A 17,291-nucleotide genomic window follows, 5' to 3' on the forward strand; every position below is an offset into this window, starting at 1 on the left:
ATTTAATCATTTTCGATATCAACGGCCACAGTAAAAGCGCTTTCAAACCCAATTTAGCAATAATCATAACTATTATCGGGAGTAATAACAATTTTCCAGCTAATAACTTCACTAACATTATAATTGCGGCGGACAATATTATTTTGGCGGCACTCGATAGGATGCTCGCAAACGATGCGAGCGTATCTGGTTTTGGACACGACGTGTGATAGCCGGAATCGGTGTACGTTTTTCGAATATCGGGATAGTAGTTCGAAGAGCCCGTAAATAAGTCCAGAAATGGAAATTGTTGGGAGTTGGGGGGTTGAAGTGTGCTCAACCCATGTTCCTGGGCACCAACACGAGACACAACAAAAATGACAACAATACTGGCGAACATGACTAAAAAAACTGTTACGCCCCACTTAACATTTCTCTTTTAATACCTTTGGCGTAAAATTCTGAATTTTAAAATTAAATACGCGGGAACGAGCAATTATCTCGGTACGCTTCGAAACATCGAACAATCTCAAGGTCAAAGACCTTTAAACGCGACCTAAAATTATATTTTAAAGAAATTAAGGTTATGTATATTATTTATGCAAAAAGATTAATAAATTGCAACCATTTTTTTTTATTTTGTACATTTTAAATAACAGTAAACACTTACAAGCTATGATTTGTTATTTTTAGAAATTATTTTTAATTAAAATGAACATTTTGTCAAGTGGCCGAATGTAAACATTACCTTTGTCCTGTCAGTGTAAAAGGCGGGAATATAAAACGTCAATCGTAGAAAAAAATAAAAATCTTAATCAAGTTGATTAAAAAAAGTATTGTAAAATTTAAAATAAATTACTGAAGAACATCGATATAAATACTACAAATTATTGTGTAGACATAACTCGTAAAGAGATATAAACATAACCTATAATAAATAGTGATGGTATCAAGGAGCGCTTGCGGGAAGGCTTGCAACAGCTTTAGTAGCAGTGATATATCGCAAAACAACATTATACCGCCATGGTGTTCCTCGGGTTAGTATATTATTTTTATACGTTTTGTCCTGTATTAATAAAAGAACATATTTCTTAGTTATTTGTAGTCCTGCTTATTACCTAACCTAACACTTTTTAAACTGTATAAATCTTTATTATTAGTTAAAGTAGTGTGAAAAGATATAGTCTGTACTCAACGATATATCCAAATTATTACGTCTTAAGACGACGTCGTTTAACGTTTGACGTCGGACGTCCTTTAAGAATCACGCGTACCGAATGAATATCTTTAAAATATTGCATATGTCTATGGACGCCGTTAATCACTCCGTTGTTCCCGCTGTTCATTTGCCCTTTTAGAGTCTTAAATTTTATAAAATTGTATCGTAGACATTAAACATACTCGGCTCATCTATTTCAAAATAAAGATGTTTTTATTTGAAAGTTTAGCAAAAGAGAAATTGTTACACAGTGATATTCCGCTTCTGCCAAGTCAGCGCTGTGCAGTGACCCACTGACTTGTTTGTGTTTCCATTAAATAAACAACTGACTAAGAATATTTTATGAGAGGAGCAGTTCGGCTGCGAAACTTGTGTTCGTTCACATTTAACTCTTGTGTCCATGTCGTTATTAATTCAACGGAACCTAGGTGACGCGGAATACTTAATGTATTTATAAATATTTCTTAATTCTGCTGAACATATGTATAAAGTACACGAATTATTAAAAATAGTTAATTTTCTAAAACCACTTTTTTTCCTCTCAAAGGCCGGCAACGCATTTGTAGTTCCTCTGGTTCCGCTCGTTTACCTCCTTTTATTTAAAAAAAAAACTGTATTACTTATGACACTTCCGGTTACGAAAATCCAATTAAAAATTCCAATCTAATATTGTTCATAGTTTAGTAATTTTTGAACTATCTATACTATCCATTATGGGAATATCAGCGATTGAAAAAAACACTAAAGTTTTTCAATCGTATATCTTCGAATCATTCTCATGAAGAGCTTAAGAAGTATTTATTCCATTAAATTGAGATCGGCCGGGGAATGTAATTCCCGCGATTACCATACTCAATCGAGTTCAGTAATCCTTCGAGAAATTTCTCTTGACTGACAAACCGAAACGGGACGATCTAAATAAGAGCGATATCGCAGGCAGAAATTATTACTGGTTGTGCCTAATTCGAACGACCCAAAAAGCGATTCGACGCGACCGAACTGCTTACATAATGCAATTGGAGCGCGCCTCCCCACCTGCGATACAATGAATAATGCCGGCCATCGTTTACAAAGGCAACAACTATTTTTTTTATTTTTGTAAATATTTAGCACTACAAGTAGAGAGTGCCATTTACAAATGCACGATATTTCAACTTGACGCAGCATAAGCGGCGCGAAATATCGTCCTCTTTTAAATCGGGTATTATATATTTTGTTTTACTCTAAATGCACTATGTTTTTTAAGTTCACAAATTAGAACAAGAGTAGCAAAAAACTAAATCTTTTTTCATTCTAATAAACATTTTTTTTTACTGCATAGGTTATTCTTTAATATTTTATGTTACTAAATGAAATCATGCCTTTTAACGTGATTTGAACAATATAAACCAAGGTTGTATTCGACTGGAATTTATTGAAGAACAATAACACGTTACAAAAAGGATAAAATATATATTTGCTTGTGAAAGAAAAATATGAATAATGAATGGTCTTTCCTTCCGACCCCTGTTTCCCTAACAATATTCCTATCCCCGTTTTCTATCAAGGGATATCCGTTGAACTTTTTTTGAAATACATCCCTCTCTTTAAGACACCCTTTACTAGGAATGGTTTATTTTCTACTAGATTTTGGCCGCGACTCCGTCTGCGTGGAATTAAAAGAAACAAAAGTTAATAGCCTATCTAGTTCTTCCAGACTATCATCTACGTCTATGTCAAATTTCATTGAGATCCGTTCAGCCGTTTAGGTTACAACTCTAACAAACATCCATCCATCCATCTAAACTTTCACATTTATAATATTAGTAAGATTTTCAAATCTTCAATCCTAGCTTATTTTGACGTAATCGTTTTTTTTATAATAATAATTTAAACATACAACAATCATTAAAAGCAAAATTTGTTTACCAAACTAACTTATTTTTGATTTGCGATTTTTATAATGCTACAATTTCTGAAACAAGTTACTCTAAACCAGTGAGGCCTATCGAGATGAATATTTAATAAAAAAATCCTTGCTCGTAAAACAACTCAGATAGTTAAAGAAATAAACTAACAGACAAGTTCTCAGACTTTGATTAATTTAAATGTAGACGAAGAAAAAATTGTAGAACAGTTTACTTAACTAAAACAATTTCTATAATAACGTGTAAAAGGTTTAAACGTTTAATAACTCTAGTCCCTTATATACATTTACTATTATTATAATAGATGAATTTATTAGAGTTTGTATCATAAACTTCTCAACGGATCTCGATAAAATTTGACATAGATGTAAAGCATAGTCTTATCTTTATGTTGTTTTTATTTCACGCGGACAGAACCGCGGGCGAAAGCTAGTTTCATATAATCAGTATGTTTAATGTAATAATATACGAACAAGTAAATTTGGACATGTTTTTTTCAGCACGACTTTCGAGAAAGAAAAAACGACCAGAATTCACTCTAGAACGGGATACACGTTCGTCTAATACATTACACGATAATATCTGGGAATATCATGACGACAAAGATTTACACAACTTTGTATGCGGTCAAAGAAAAACTGCTAAAAACTGCAGCAAGCAAATGAAATGCAAACAAAAAGGATGCGGAATCTGCTTTCAATTACTAATATTTTTCCTCTTAACTCTAGGATGTACAAGTCAGTATTTAGATTTGTGTTCTTTTACCTATATATTCTCATTGATTTTAACATATTAATAAACTTGTAGTGACTTTCTGGAAGTACGATTTGGTCGATAGTGAAGAATTAATAAAAAAAGTTATTACGAAAACGAAATTCATCTTTCGTAAGTGTTTTTATAATTAAACTTCTAAGTATTAATATTAATTTCTACGAAGAATAGATAAAATTAATTTTCATTTCATCTAATTAAAAGAATTTCATACTTGAACTTCTAAAATCAATAGCGCTGAACCAGATAGCTCTCGCTATGTGATTAGTACTATCAAGTGATTGCACTTTGCAACTACATATTACCAATAGTTCCAATACAGCTTTCTATATACCTCTTATGATTATTTAATTAGTAATCTATATCTATCTGTACTTCTATACTAACATAATAAAGCGTAAACACACACTATTTGTTGCCTAAGATGTCAGCAGTTACAGCATATTTTTGTATAATTCTTTTTTTAATAAAAAGCCCTACACTTACGTGACGCTTTAGACGATATATTTTCACGCCATTAAAGTTAGGGTTTAAATATTTTGAATAAAAACCCTAATGTGGGAAAGATACCATACGATACGAGCTGCCAACATCAAGAAGCAAGATTGCCATAATAAGGTAATTGGTATTTGACATTTGCAATTAAGAATTTATCAAATGGAAACAATGAAATAATGTTTTTATAATTTCATGCGGATGAAGCCGCATGGGAATAGCTAGTATCTAATATAAGTGTGAGTTAGCATTATTTGTATGTATATTAGATGTAACATGTATTATGAACATCAATGTAAAATCGTTTTAAGAGAATAAATTAACTTGCTATCGCAGTCTGGTCCAAAGGTCTTAATGGATAATATTTAAAACAATAATAATTAATGACAAGATTTTAGTAAATAAAGAGAATAATTTAAGTCCCTCTGTGACTCTCAGTTCAGATATGCTGAGACGTTAGCATTAGTGGCTTACGCACAAATTTCTATGTAAATGGGGAGGCTCATATTTTGATTTAGTACCCAGTTTAATATATTAGTGAATGTTGAGTTAATGAGGTAGACGTTTGTAATTTATGCAGCGAGCATGGATGAGGCGACATCTGTCGACGGATGTCGCCGCAGGATGGGCCACTTAGCAGGAGAATTGTCACGGGCTCAACGAGCACTCAGGTAACAAGGAGAGTTTTCATTACAGCTCTCGACGCTGGAGGCATATGAATTTAATTATTTTCGAGTGGCAACATTTTTTATAGTAAAATCCTTTTCCTAATTACAGAGCGACGTTGCGATTCCGAAGAACGTTGATGCTCACCACGCAATCTGTACAAGGTATACTTGCATTTTGAATAGATAAGGCTGTAGTGTACAAATATTTCGATTCTCCATTTCTAGAAAATCGATTAATAAAATCGGTTGTCAAAAATTTTATATGTTAACATTCTGAGCCAACAACAACCTTTTGATACAGCGACTCAAGTTCCCAGCGTGGCGCGGACTTTTGACAAATCATTATTTTTGAAACATTATTACGTAGGCTTGTGAAATCTGATCCATTTATTGAGAAACAGTGGCAGTCAGAGAGTTAAAACGCGTGTTTAACTAAACACTGCCTTACTATATTTTTATAGTAACAAATAAGTAAATACTATCTGGGTTTTTTCAAAGAAAATTAAAGAGATGACAATATTGTGTAATACAGTAGATATCCAGTGTTACAGACTTATATACATATACATATTTTATGTATCATAATTGAGCCGATCTGTTATTGAATATCAAACAACCAAGATGAAAGGCAAATAGTAAAAGGATGATATCAATATTTGCGATACTTATTTCATATTCGCGCTCGCTTTTATATAATACCAGTACGCGTGTATAAATTTTCTGTTACCAATAAGGTAAGCTTCAATATGATTTCAAAGCGTAAATAATGTAATTTGTTGACTCGATACTAATGTTTTTTTTTTATAACATAAGGTGGCAAACGAACAAACGGCCACCTGAAATCGCCAAAATGGCTAAGTGACCGCTGCCCATAGACATCCGCAATTGCAGATGCGTTGCCTACCCTTATCAGACGGAGGAGGAGACGCACATAAAGAGGATATTTCCCCTTCTTATGCATCTCCTCCACTGTCAAATCCACTTCCTCTTCCCATCCTCTTTTTATAAGAAAAGGGTGGTAAATAGGAAGGGACTTAAATAAGGCCTCCGGCACCGCAATCATCAGACGAAACACGGAATTGCTTCCATTTCACGTCTGTCTTCTGTGTGGTCGCGGTATTACACTGGGCGTGCCGGCCCTGCAGTGCTAAGATGTTAAAGCGGGCACTACCACTGTTTTAAGGTATTATTGTTTTACAAATAAAATAAAAACATTAGTTTTTAAAGAAAGCTAAAATAAATGGAATAATTTGTCCATACTCTGACTACGTAAAAAGTTTTCATGCACTTCCTTCATGCATCCTTATGAACGTAGATAATTTCTGTTGACAAAATTGTTTTTTAACATCAAATCTCCATAATTATCTATTTCTTATCAGCCTTATTCTTATTATTAGACTTCTCAGTTTTATGTTTTCTATTCCTAGAAAACTATAGCAACATTACAGCATAGTTTGTTTTATATTATCGTTTAATTAAAGAATAATTACGTCGAAGATCGGCTTCAACTTAGCTTTAATTAATTACCGTTGATGTTCTTAAAATGACTCTTCTATAAATAAGCCATATTTCTATGAAATATTTACTATCTAACATCTACATTTTCCTGAATTAATTGTACTATTCAACGTCATATACAATTAAATAAACAGAAACATTTATTACGATATGATGTAGCCATTAAAATGAAAGTTCTATTCGTATTTCTAACACATTTAGTGCTAGACATTGAGCCGAAGTTCCTAGACAACTGTTTACTGTTGTACGGATGGGGTTGACGTTTATCAGTACTCCGCCGGCCGGTGAATCCACAGAGCATATAATTGCAATTTCCCCTGCCCCGGGCTTGACGCCGCGCCTTCACAATGCCACATCATTGTTGTACTGCAAACTAATAAAGTTAGAGTAACGTTTATAATACAAATATGAATGTACAAAAATCATATTTGTACTAATACTAGCTTTTGTCCGCGACTCCATGCGCATGGAATTAAGAAAAAAAGTAAATAGCCTATGTGTTCTTCCAGAACACCCTCTACTTCTCTACTCTACTTCTATTCCAAATTCCATCAAGATCGGTTCAGTCGTTTAGGCTACAAGCTCTAACAAACATCCATCCATCCATCTAAACTTTCGCATTTATAATATTAATAAGGTTAGTAAGAAGATAGATTATAATATTAGTAAGATTAGCAAGTTGTAAGATTATAAATGCCAAAGAGATTTAGATAGAGTTTGTAGCCTAAATTACTCAGCGGATGTCGACAAAAATTGGCATATATGTAGAGGATAATCTGGGAGAACACATGCCAATTACTTTTTTCTTTAATTCACGCCGTATCAATCGCGGGCGAAAGCTAGTATTAGAATAAATTTATGACGCTCTTGTCTACATCTACTAAGACGTGACGTGAGTCTTTTAACACTCGGATAGGCTAGCATAGTTAAAGAAGTACCGTTCCGTCAATATTAGGTTAAATCAAAAATTTATTGTTAACAGCAGAAGCAATATTGTTCCCTTTCTATTATGCTTCATTCTTTACCTCACAAAGTATGTCGATTCTCGAATATTCCTTGCAAAACATCCTATTGAATTACACCAAACTCCAGCTAATGACGCCTCGAAGATAGTCAAACAAATATCTATTTGTAGATAGATTTTTGGCATATAATATTTATAAGTAAAAAATATGATAAAACAAAGAAAACATACCTGTTCGTACTTAACCCGATTCCGCTACACCAATTCAACCGGCCGCTGAGCATTCTCCGCGTTAGTACCGGAGATGTACGAGTACGTATACACAACGGATAGCGGCAATCTGCATTGTTGTCAATTTGCACATTTCTCTACAGTAGCTCTAGTTTAAATTGGACAAGGCATTTACAAATGTATTGTATATTATTATGGCTTTTTCATTGTAGTTTTTATTTACCTCATTGTTTTAAGTGCCAAGGTGACTTCGGGTTCTTGGTAGATAGAAAAGATTGCGTAGGCATTTAACGTGTTATTATGTTAATTTATAATACTCCTATTATCTACTATACGTACTAGTGATTCAAAATTAGTTACTAATTGCTTAGTTGCTGAGTTGCTGAATTTTCCATTTTTTAGTGTTCCCATTCTTTAGTGTTAGGTAAAACTATATCAAAGGAATAAAACTCCAGTTACGTAGTTCTACTAAGTACTAAGAAACTGGCCATAAATGCTTTTACCTTTTGATCCTTTTGATCTTATTGACTTGGTTAAGAAAAAACCTTGTGGAAATATGTCTATATATCCCCTTTCAGGATTGTCTGACCTTTTAAAAGTGCTATCTTTTATTGACTTCAATGGTGTATATTAATAATTCACAATGTTATTTAACTTCTTAACTAAAGGCTAATACTTTAATGTTAACGTTCTTTTCTATACTGGTATTATAAATAAGAAAGAATTGTTATTTTGTATGTATTTGATTCACGTAAAAAATTACCATCAGAAAGGCAATTTGAGTGTAAGTAACATCTTACTAAAATTATAAATGCGAAAGTTTAGATGGATGGATGGATGGATGGATGTTTGTTAGAGTTTGTAGCCTAAACGGCTAAACGGATCTCGATGAAATTTGGTATAGATGTAGAGGATAGTCTGGAAGAACATATAGGCTACTCACTTTTGTATATTTTAGTTCCACACGGACGAAGTTGAGAGCAACAACTAGTTGCTTAATAAAATAAAAGGACCATCACTTTTAAGAAACTTATAAAATCCTTCTTATAAGTCGGTCGGATGAAAGTTTGAATGCCTGCGTAGCAACGCTTAACGCTACTATTTGAAACTACGAGAGCACAGTTTAAATAGGTCACAAACTTGACCGGGTTAGCCCTGTAGCTTGTAACTATGTGAATTTAAAGACACGAACGTGCAATCAAAATAAACTCGTATTCCATTAGATATGGTGATCTTTACAACTTAAATAATTTTTATGCGATGGGATAACTCATGTAAAGTTTATATTGAATAAAAATGCTAACAAATGACAGTGTATTTAATATAGTTGAATTGTAAAATTTAAACATCAATAGCCTAATGGTTTGGGGTATGACTAGTGACTGACTAATGTTTGGGATATCTTGCAGTCGAGGGTTCGAATCCCGCTATTCATCTATTACCTTAAACCATACCCTACTATAAGATTTGAGTTTAGACGAAAGGGACAAGGAAATTTTAGTTAATAAGCCAAAATCTAATCTCATTCAAAATAATATATGTATATAAAAACCAGTACCTAAAATCCGATTATGAAGATATTGGATAACGTAACAAAAACATCCAAACAAAAACATGTTTGCCCACCAAGGAACCACCCGTTTATTCCTTTCGAATTTAAAAGTGTTTCGGTAGTGGAAACCCACTGTAAGTTGTAACAAAATCACTTTTATGGCGTTGGATAGCGGTACAGCGTCGACTTCGAATCAAATGAATGATTGTGCTGACTCAGCATTCGCGGTATCGCCACTCCGCTCTCCTTGATCGACAGCTAAACTTACCCGACGCTTCCTGCAATCATGATAGATTACGACATGGCTGTAGCTTCTCCAACATCCTTTGTTACCAAATAATGTTAAAAAAATATATTCTTCGACATTTTAATACCTAATGCAAAAGTCTCTTATACTGCAAACTGCAACTATAAGAACGTTCGCACACCTTTAACTAATCTATCGCACAACTCTTGTGAGATTGTCGAATGTTTCGCAGCCAATTCAACTGTTTAGCTGCACAACTAAATATCGAGTAATGTCTGCACCTCCATATAAGCTCATAGGAATTAAAGCAAGACTAAACAGTTATGTGATTGTTTAGTTTCAAGTGTGCGTACTCTCTAACTGTACACTTCGAATTCTGTGGCACATGTTATTGTCGTCTCTCTTATTCTTTAAAAAAATTCACAGACAATAACTTAATTTGTTAATATGAAATGACACAGCAGTCGAAACCCATAGTTACATCACAATGTTTCATTTGTTTCAAACAGAAACGTGCTAGAAAAAAAGTGTTTGCCATTTCATCTGTTACTATTTACAGAGTTCAGCGACAAAAGCGTAATGCAAAGGGGCTATGTGGCTGGGGTAGGGGCTTCAAAAGGCAGTGACACGAGGGAGTGGGGGGGCCGGGTCGCGCTGTGGGGGGTGCTGCCGCTCTGGCGCGCCGCCCCCCCGCCGGACACCGTGCTCGCGCTGCGCCCGCCCGCGCCTGCCGACTGCTGGCCTTTCAGGTGAACATTCAATTTTATAACCACTTCTGTTATTGCAACTTTAATCGTTCTATTGATTCGATATATTCTATTAGATCTATCTTTTAGCCAGCTTCAAACAATTTTTAAAACACTTATTATAAAACCTCCCACGTGTAAAGTTTACCTTTGGCTGTTTATCAGTGGTTTATCAACAGTAGAGCCCACTTTAACATCTTCGCACGAATAGGCAGACTCGCCCGGTGTAATAGCACGACCACACAGGCGTGAAGTGCGAGCAATTCCACGTTTCGTCCGATAAATGTGGTGCCGGAAGCCCAAATTTTGACTCTTCTCCTTCCCACCCTTTGTCTTGTAAGAAAAAGATGGGAAGGGAATCCACGGATTTGACATGTCCTCCTCCTCCGTCGCTTAAGGGTAGGCAACACATTCGCTATTGGAAATGTCTATGTGGAAGTACGTATAGCTCATACTTCTTTAGCATCATACCGTCGTTTGATAATCCATAGTTTCCATATAACAATTTTGTTACCAGAAGAGCACTTAAAATCTCAATTATAAACTCCTATACGGAAGCGTTGTTACTCCAGCAGATTATAAAACTTAAAGCGAACCATAGCTGTAGTAAACTTAGATCGAGTTATCCCGGCTCTGAATCAGTTAGGTTGGGGCACATTATTGATGTAAGGTCGTCAACAGCGGATCACACGGCGAAGTTGTTATCGAGTTTGCACGTACAGCGACACTGAGCCAGATGAGCGTTGAACACGTGCGGCCCGATACTGCCCGGAGCGCGCCTAAAAACTTCCTCCTATATGTAAGTAACATACATTACTCAATCTTATCATTATTATATTGTTTATTAATTTTTTAAGTTCCTAATTGAATATAGAGAATGTTTACACCAAGAGGCGTAGCTACACCTTCGAAGTAATTACAGCCTAATTATCCGTTTGTCGTTACTGATCAATTTATGGCAGCTTGTACCTTCTTATAGTAAAAATCAGAACGTTGACTTTTTTCTACTATTTTCTTCTAGGCCATTAGTAGTAAAAATCATTTTTAACAAAATGAATTGATCGAACCGAGCAAAGTCATGGTATTTTATGTTACTATTATATTATTTCATGTGTTTAAAGTGAATTTTTTAATATATTTATTTCAATATATTTAAGGTTTGGATTGTTGGTATGGAATCGTCTCTACGGGCTGAGATTTTGACTAAAAACAATTTTAGAAAGTTCAACGCCATTGTAAAGATTATCTCGAACTTCTCTGAACTGGGATAAAAGTATTTAGATATAATAAAATGCTTATCTCTTTGATTAGTTAAAAGTCAGTCTACTTATTTTTAAATTAATTGAATGCCGCTTTATTTCATTTTTCACCATCTTGATTATGTTGTTTTCGTAAAACAAATATCTTGACTTAAAAGAAATCTTAAAAGTTATAGAAGTCGTGAATTATTCATTAAATTTCTAGCTATATCCGTTAACTATAGTTTACGATATTGAATTATCTAAGAATGAAATTTTGTTTTATTGTCCTGCGTGAAGTTGAAATATGATCCGTGAATTTAATAACATTTATAACAATTAAAACATTATTTTGATTTGAGATATTAGCAATCAAAAATGTACATTTGGAAACTATGATATTATTTCAAATAAAATATTCACAGAGTATTTTAGAAAATAACACACGAGTGGAAAGTGCGCGTGGTGCCTACACGTATAACAGGCCCGCCAAACAATACTTCCCGCTCACCGCCCGGAGCCCGGTGAGACGCGTCGCGTTCACTGTACTCTCCAACCAGGGCAATGAAAGATACACCTGTTTATATAGAATACATTTTTATGGTACTCTTCACAATAATTCATTGTAAATAATAAACGTTAAGATTGAAATAAATGCACATAACTGTAAACTGTTTTATTTTAAATCTAACCAATTAATGCTCCCGACTTTGTCTGCGTGAAATTGAAAAATAATATAAAGATATAGCCTCACTGATAAATAACCTAATTAACGATGAAAGAATTTTTAAAATCGGCTTAGTAGTTTTTGAGTTACTTAAATACACACAAAATTCCAAAAATACGAATCTTTCGTCTTTATATTAGTATAGATAACTCATAGGTCCTGCTGTACTCATAGTTATAGTTATAGTATAGTATAGCTACACGAGTAGCGGACATTAAATTGACCATAATCTGCACCACTCTGAGTGCGAAATTTTATACTATTATAAATCTAATAGTATTCAAGTGATATAGTTTATAAGTAAGGGACTTATGAAAGTTACACAGAGTAGTCTGCAAACGATAAGTAGCTAAACTCGATTACTATCAACTAAGCCTGTGTACTCACCCTAATAGCTTTCTAATGTTGAAAGAACTATTAAAATCACGTCATTTAGCTCAAAGTATAACCATTACAAACAGATCTCTCCATTATAACATAATATACCTATAAGTAAGTATAGAATTGTCTAGTTGCAATAATGCTTCATGAAAGCGCATTGGCCTAATTCTCGCCGACCAATACTATTATAACATGTAACCAAAACCTCGTTACCTGTGTACGCGGAATGCTTCAAGCAGTAGACAGCTACCTGGTAGTCATAGGTAGCTCAAATAATTGATGATCTGCAGATCAGCTCATGGTTCGCATTAGTAAAGTAAACCAGCTCGGAGATTAGCTCAATTTGTATAGACGTATGTATGGATTGAATTACCGGGTGGTTCATGGAAGGTTGGCATATGGTTTCCATAGTACATCGCGTTGTGTCGTGAGCTCATAATTTAGTTGTTGAGCCATAGCTCAACGATACGAGGCTTCGAGAGCTGATCTCTTGTACCAGTTCAGAACTATACATGTCTACTGTCTGCTTAACTCTAGGTTTTAATTGCAGTGACGTGTATTAATACATTATTGTTGTCTCTATTTTGTCAAACAGAATGTAAGTGATGACAATATGTATAATACAAATGTCAATGCACTTGAGTTCTGTGGTAATTGTTGTCAATTTTCAAATTTCCACAGCATCGGACCTTTGTGAGATGCCGATGTTAATTGCTTTAATGCCAGAACAATGTCAGTTGCCGAATTAGGCAACGTTTCGGAACCTCAATTCAGACATTTGATATGTAACTTGGTGCATTATTTAGTACAAAGCTAGCTTGTTTCGTATGCATTCTAAGTGACCACGTCTTATTAAAGCTTTACTGCTATTTAGAACTTTTATTAACGTGTACTACATTTTAATATTCATATAAAACAGATATCTCATTTGAAACTGGACCAAATATAGGTACCATTTTTAATTCCAATAAGAATATAAATTATAGTAAAATTAATAGGTTTAACCAACTTGTCGATAACACCTCGTCCTAATCGTCCGCTTACTCTGCATATTATTATTTTTAGCAATAATCAACTACTTATTGGCGCCTGCAGATTAATATTAGCAATTCTTCGTAAACTATGACTACTGTGATTATCATTGTACCAAAATTACTACCTTGTAACGTTATTCAATTACCTAAATATGGTTCTCTCTTTACAGTGTCTGTCAAAGGTGTACGAATGGTAGTCATAAATATTATTCATGGCATAATGAAAGTTACACAAATGCACAACAGTACTTGCAACAGGAACAAGTCTGCTCTCGCAGAAAGGATTAATGCATGAATAGTTATATTACTGCAACTCTTCAGTTTGAACGTGCCGTGAAATAAATTTTTGTACTTTAATCAAAGAATAAAACTTACTCTTTTTAACAAAAACTGAAGCGTGAGTATTTGCGTACTAGAGATCTCAGTATAAAAGTAATATAGTCTGTCCAGAAACAAACATAATTAGACTAAACTTTTAGCATTGCAATTTACATTCACTTTGAAAAAATCTCAAATAGTTTCATTTAAATCTGTAATTATCTACTATTTTTAATTTTAGTTTAATTCATTCCCAAAGGATTGCTTGTAACTATTAAATAAAACAAGAGCTAGTTTTCAACTGTTATATTTAGCGCAACAGATGTTTATGACGCGGTCCAGTCCTGTGCGGAGCCGCCCCATGAGGGCGCGGCGGCGGCGGCGGGCGCAGCGGCCGTGGCCGCGGGCGGAGCGCCACTCGCGCCCCACTCGTCTTGTACCTGAGACAACACAGTATTCATTACTTGAAAATACTTCGATCCTTAATTCGATGGAATTTTTGATAGCAAAAAAATGTTCTAAATAAACTAATTCAGTAGATGTTTTAAATTAGTTGTTCGTGATACTGTTTATCGAACTAAGGGTTAACATATTCCATACCATTGAGACTACATATGGTGGGTTTATCACGAACATTTGTTACGTTTCGAGAACGTATTCGTAACATCGACAAAATTAGTATGTGATTTGTTAATGTACTTTACACATGGTACATAAATAAAAAGGTATATTGGGTGTTTCCATTTTAGTGCACCATGTATTGACATAATATTGTCATTGCCTTATATCCTCTTCCAAAAAATAGAGAACAATAAGTATTACTAAGGTCTAGACATCCCTAAGGGTAGGCTACGAGTTCCTTAATGGGAGTAGAGTGATTGTGTTACTTCAGTCAAAGCAACAGAAGAAATATTCGCGTCATTTACCTGGGCAACCCAGTCTTCCTGTACTGCAGCTACTCCGAAAGCAGGGGCTGCGGCGGGCGCTGATTCCTCGGCCCAGGAGACGACAGGCTCGACGGTCTCATTCCAGTCCTCGTGTACGGGCGGCGGTACATCAGGCTTAGCCGGAACCACAGCCTACAAGAAGCAAGAATGTTCTTGTTAAAACAATACAATACAGAAAAGCTCAACAGTTCTTGCCGAAATTTGATATAAATGTACAACATAATCTGTAAGAACACATTGGCTACTCTTATTAAAAAGTTTGACTTTGTGATGTTAGGTGATGAATCATAACTATTCTCTAGCAGGAGGTGGGGAAATAAAATGAAGAGTGTATGGTGAGAGACAAAGGTAAAATAACCCTTTTCTAGACAAAACAAATGATTTTGCTAAAAAAAAAATTCTAAATGTTTTAATTAAAATAATGGAAAACCTAGCGAATTTTACTGGTTTAATTATAAAATTACCTGTTCCTTAGCTTGTTGTTCCTCCTTCTCGCTTTCTTCAGGGTCACGGTAGAAGAACAGGTCCACTACAACATCCCAGCGCTGGTCACGTGGGAGCACACCACGCAGACGCAGAACTTCCCGGGCCAAGAGCCACCACATCAGACCAATTGAGTGTGATGACTGAAATATAAATATAATTTTATAACTTAGCTGCTTTTGGAACTGTTAGTTCATAAGCATTAATGGTTTACCTCAATCTTTACTTATAATGAGGAAAGAATTGTGTTTTGCTATCAAACACAACTACACAATTTCAAAAATTAATTTATATGCTATAAATTTTACTGGTTTTATCATTTTTTAATTCTGAATAAATTCGCCAGCAAAAAGTAATCATTATTTTTACCTTGGTGTTGCATGGGATGGCAATGTCAACAAATCTGAGTGGAGAGTCAGTATTACAGAATGCAATAACAGGAATGTTGACATAGGAGGCTTCAGTGATGGGCTGGTGGTCTTGAGCGGGGTCCAGTACAATGAGCAGACGGGGCTCCCTGAAGGCCGCTTGGATCTGTAATTATAAATTGTATTAGGCGGGTACATAATAAAATTGTTACTAAAAGTCTTAATGACAATCAGATATACTTTAATCATTTTTTCTTTTAAAAGAAATCAGTGGTTCCTTAGTTTGTTTGTCATCATTTAAATAGTATAGGAATTATCTTAAAATATTCGCAAAGTTACTGTTAAATGTAAATAATACATCATTAAGGACTTTTACTACATCTTGCATCAAAACCATGTCGACTCACCTGATTGGTGAAGGCACCAGGAGTGAAACGTCCAGCGATAGGTGTGGCACCAGTGTGCGCTGCGAACTTGAGTACGGCGCGCTGTCCGAAAGGACGAGACGAGATGACGAACACATCAGCTGGGTTCTCAATAGCGACCACAGCACGAGCAGCTAACACTAGCTTCTCCCATGTGCGTCGCAGATTGATCACGTGGGTGCCATCCGCACGCCGCTTGTACACATACGCTTCCATCTACAAAAAATTATAACAGTTATAGAAAAATAGCGCCATTTCAAAACTTGTGACTATCACATGGTATTCAGTTGGGAGAATTGCTCCTCAAAGATTTCAGAAGATAAATGGAACGGATTCTCTTATCATCATTTACAGACAGTTTAGGTTAACTATGAATGTAAACAAAACTAACCTGAAAGTTGACATTTTCCGACCCAAGATGGGTTGTTGCTGCAAGCATTTTAGTGACATCTTCCTCGTTGAGGGCTAAGACATCTAATCCTCCCGACATCGTTGCGTTTATTGGAGTAACGACTAAACCTAAAAATCAAAAACTCATGAGTACCGGGCTTGACACTTTATCATACAAATATTAAATGTGCTAAAAATATATTACTTTATATAAGAAGAAAAATTTGAAGAAGCCATCGCCAATTTGATTTGGAAAAAACGATTAAAGATTGCAAAATTTAGTAAAGATTTTAAAAAATAACTTACGCGTGTAATGCCACTGGGAGGCGATTGGACATAAAAGAACTGTCAAATCGAATTTGACACGTTATTGTGTTTTTGGTCGTAGGGATGTAACAAAATGTAAAGGTAATAACCGGTAAAATGTCATTTTTAGTGTACTAAATAATAAATGTAACTTTACTTTACTTTTCAACTTTAACTTAATCAACCAATAAATATAATTAAAAGAGTGTAAATGTAACACTCACATATTTTTAATATTTCATCGTAATGTTTAATATTTCGTATATTATTCAGACAGTTAGCCAAGAATCGAAAAAAAAACTCATCTGAACCCTGTAATCATACAACTATTTTCAGTTACTTGTAAAGTAATTATTAAATACCTACTCAAGTAGAAT

General features: G+C 34.7%; 2 protein-coding genes across 2 annotated transcripts; one reads left to right on the forward strand and one right to left on the reverse strand.

Moving 5' to 3' along the window:
• The first annotated feature begins 922 nt into the window (after positions 1-922).
• LOC106106860 (sperm-associated antigen 4 protein-like) lies at positions 923-13,972 on the forward strand. The gene is made up of 10 exons (XM_013287519.1): positions 923-1,016; positions 3,606-3,842; positions 3,913-3,990; positions 4,952-5,042; positions 5,149-5,201; positions 10,111-10,300; positions 10,979-11,096; positions 11,961-12,138; positions 13,325-13,375; positions 13,848-13,972. Exons 1-10 carry the CDS (start codon positions 923-925, stop codon positions 13,970-13,972), a joined length of 1,215 nt encoding a protein of 404 aa, XP_013142973.1.
• A 314-nt stretch (positions 13,973-14,286) lies between these two features.
• Positions 14,287-17,022, reverse strand: LOC106107199 (40S ribosomal protein SA). Its single transcript, XM_013287946.1, has 7 exons — positions 16,915-17,022; positions 16,610-16,737; positions 16,201-16,434; positions 15,795-15,959; positions 15,407-15,568; positions 14,922-15,074; positions 14,287-14,435 (listed from the first exon to the last, which is right to left on the reverse strand). The coding sequence occupies exons 2-7, from the start codon at positions 16,706-16,708 to the stop codon at positions 14,322-14,324; spliced, it is 927 nt and encodes a 308-aa protein (XP_013143400.1). The 5' UTR covers positions 16,709-16,737; positions 16,915-17,022; the 3' UTR covers positions 14,287-14,321.
• Between the last annotated feature and the right edge of the window lie 269 nt (positions 17,023-17,291).

This window comes from Papilio polytes, unplaced genomic scaffold (genome assembly GCF_000836215.1).
Source record: "Papilio polytes unplaced genomic scaffold, Ppol_1.0 DF822067.1, whole genome shotgun sequence".
Lineage (NCBI taxonomy): Eukaryota > Metazoa > Arthropoda > Insecta > Lepidoptera > Papilionidae > Papilio > Papilio polytes.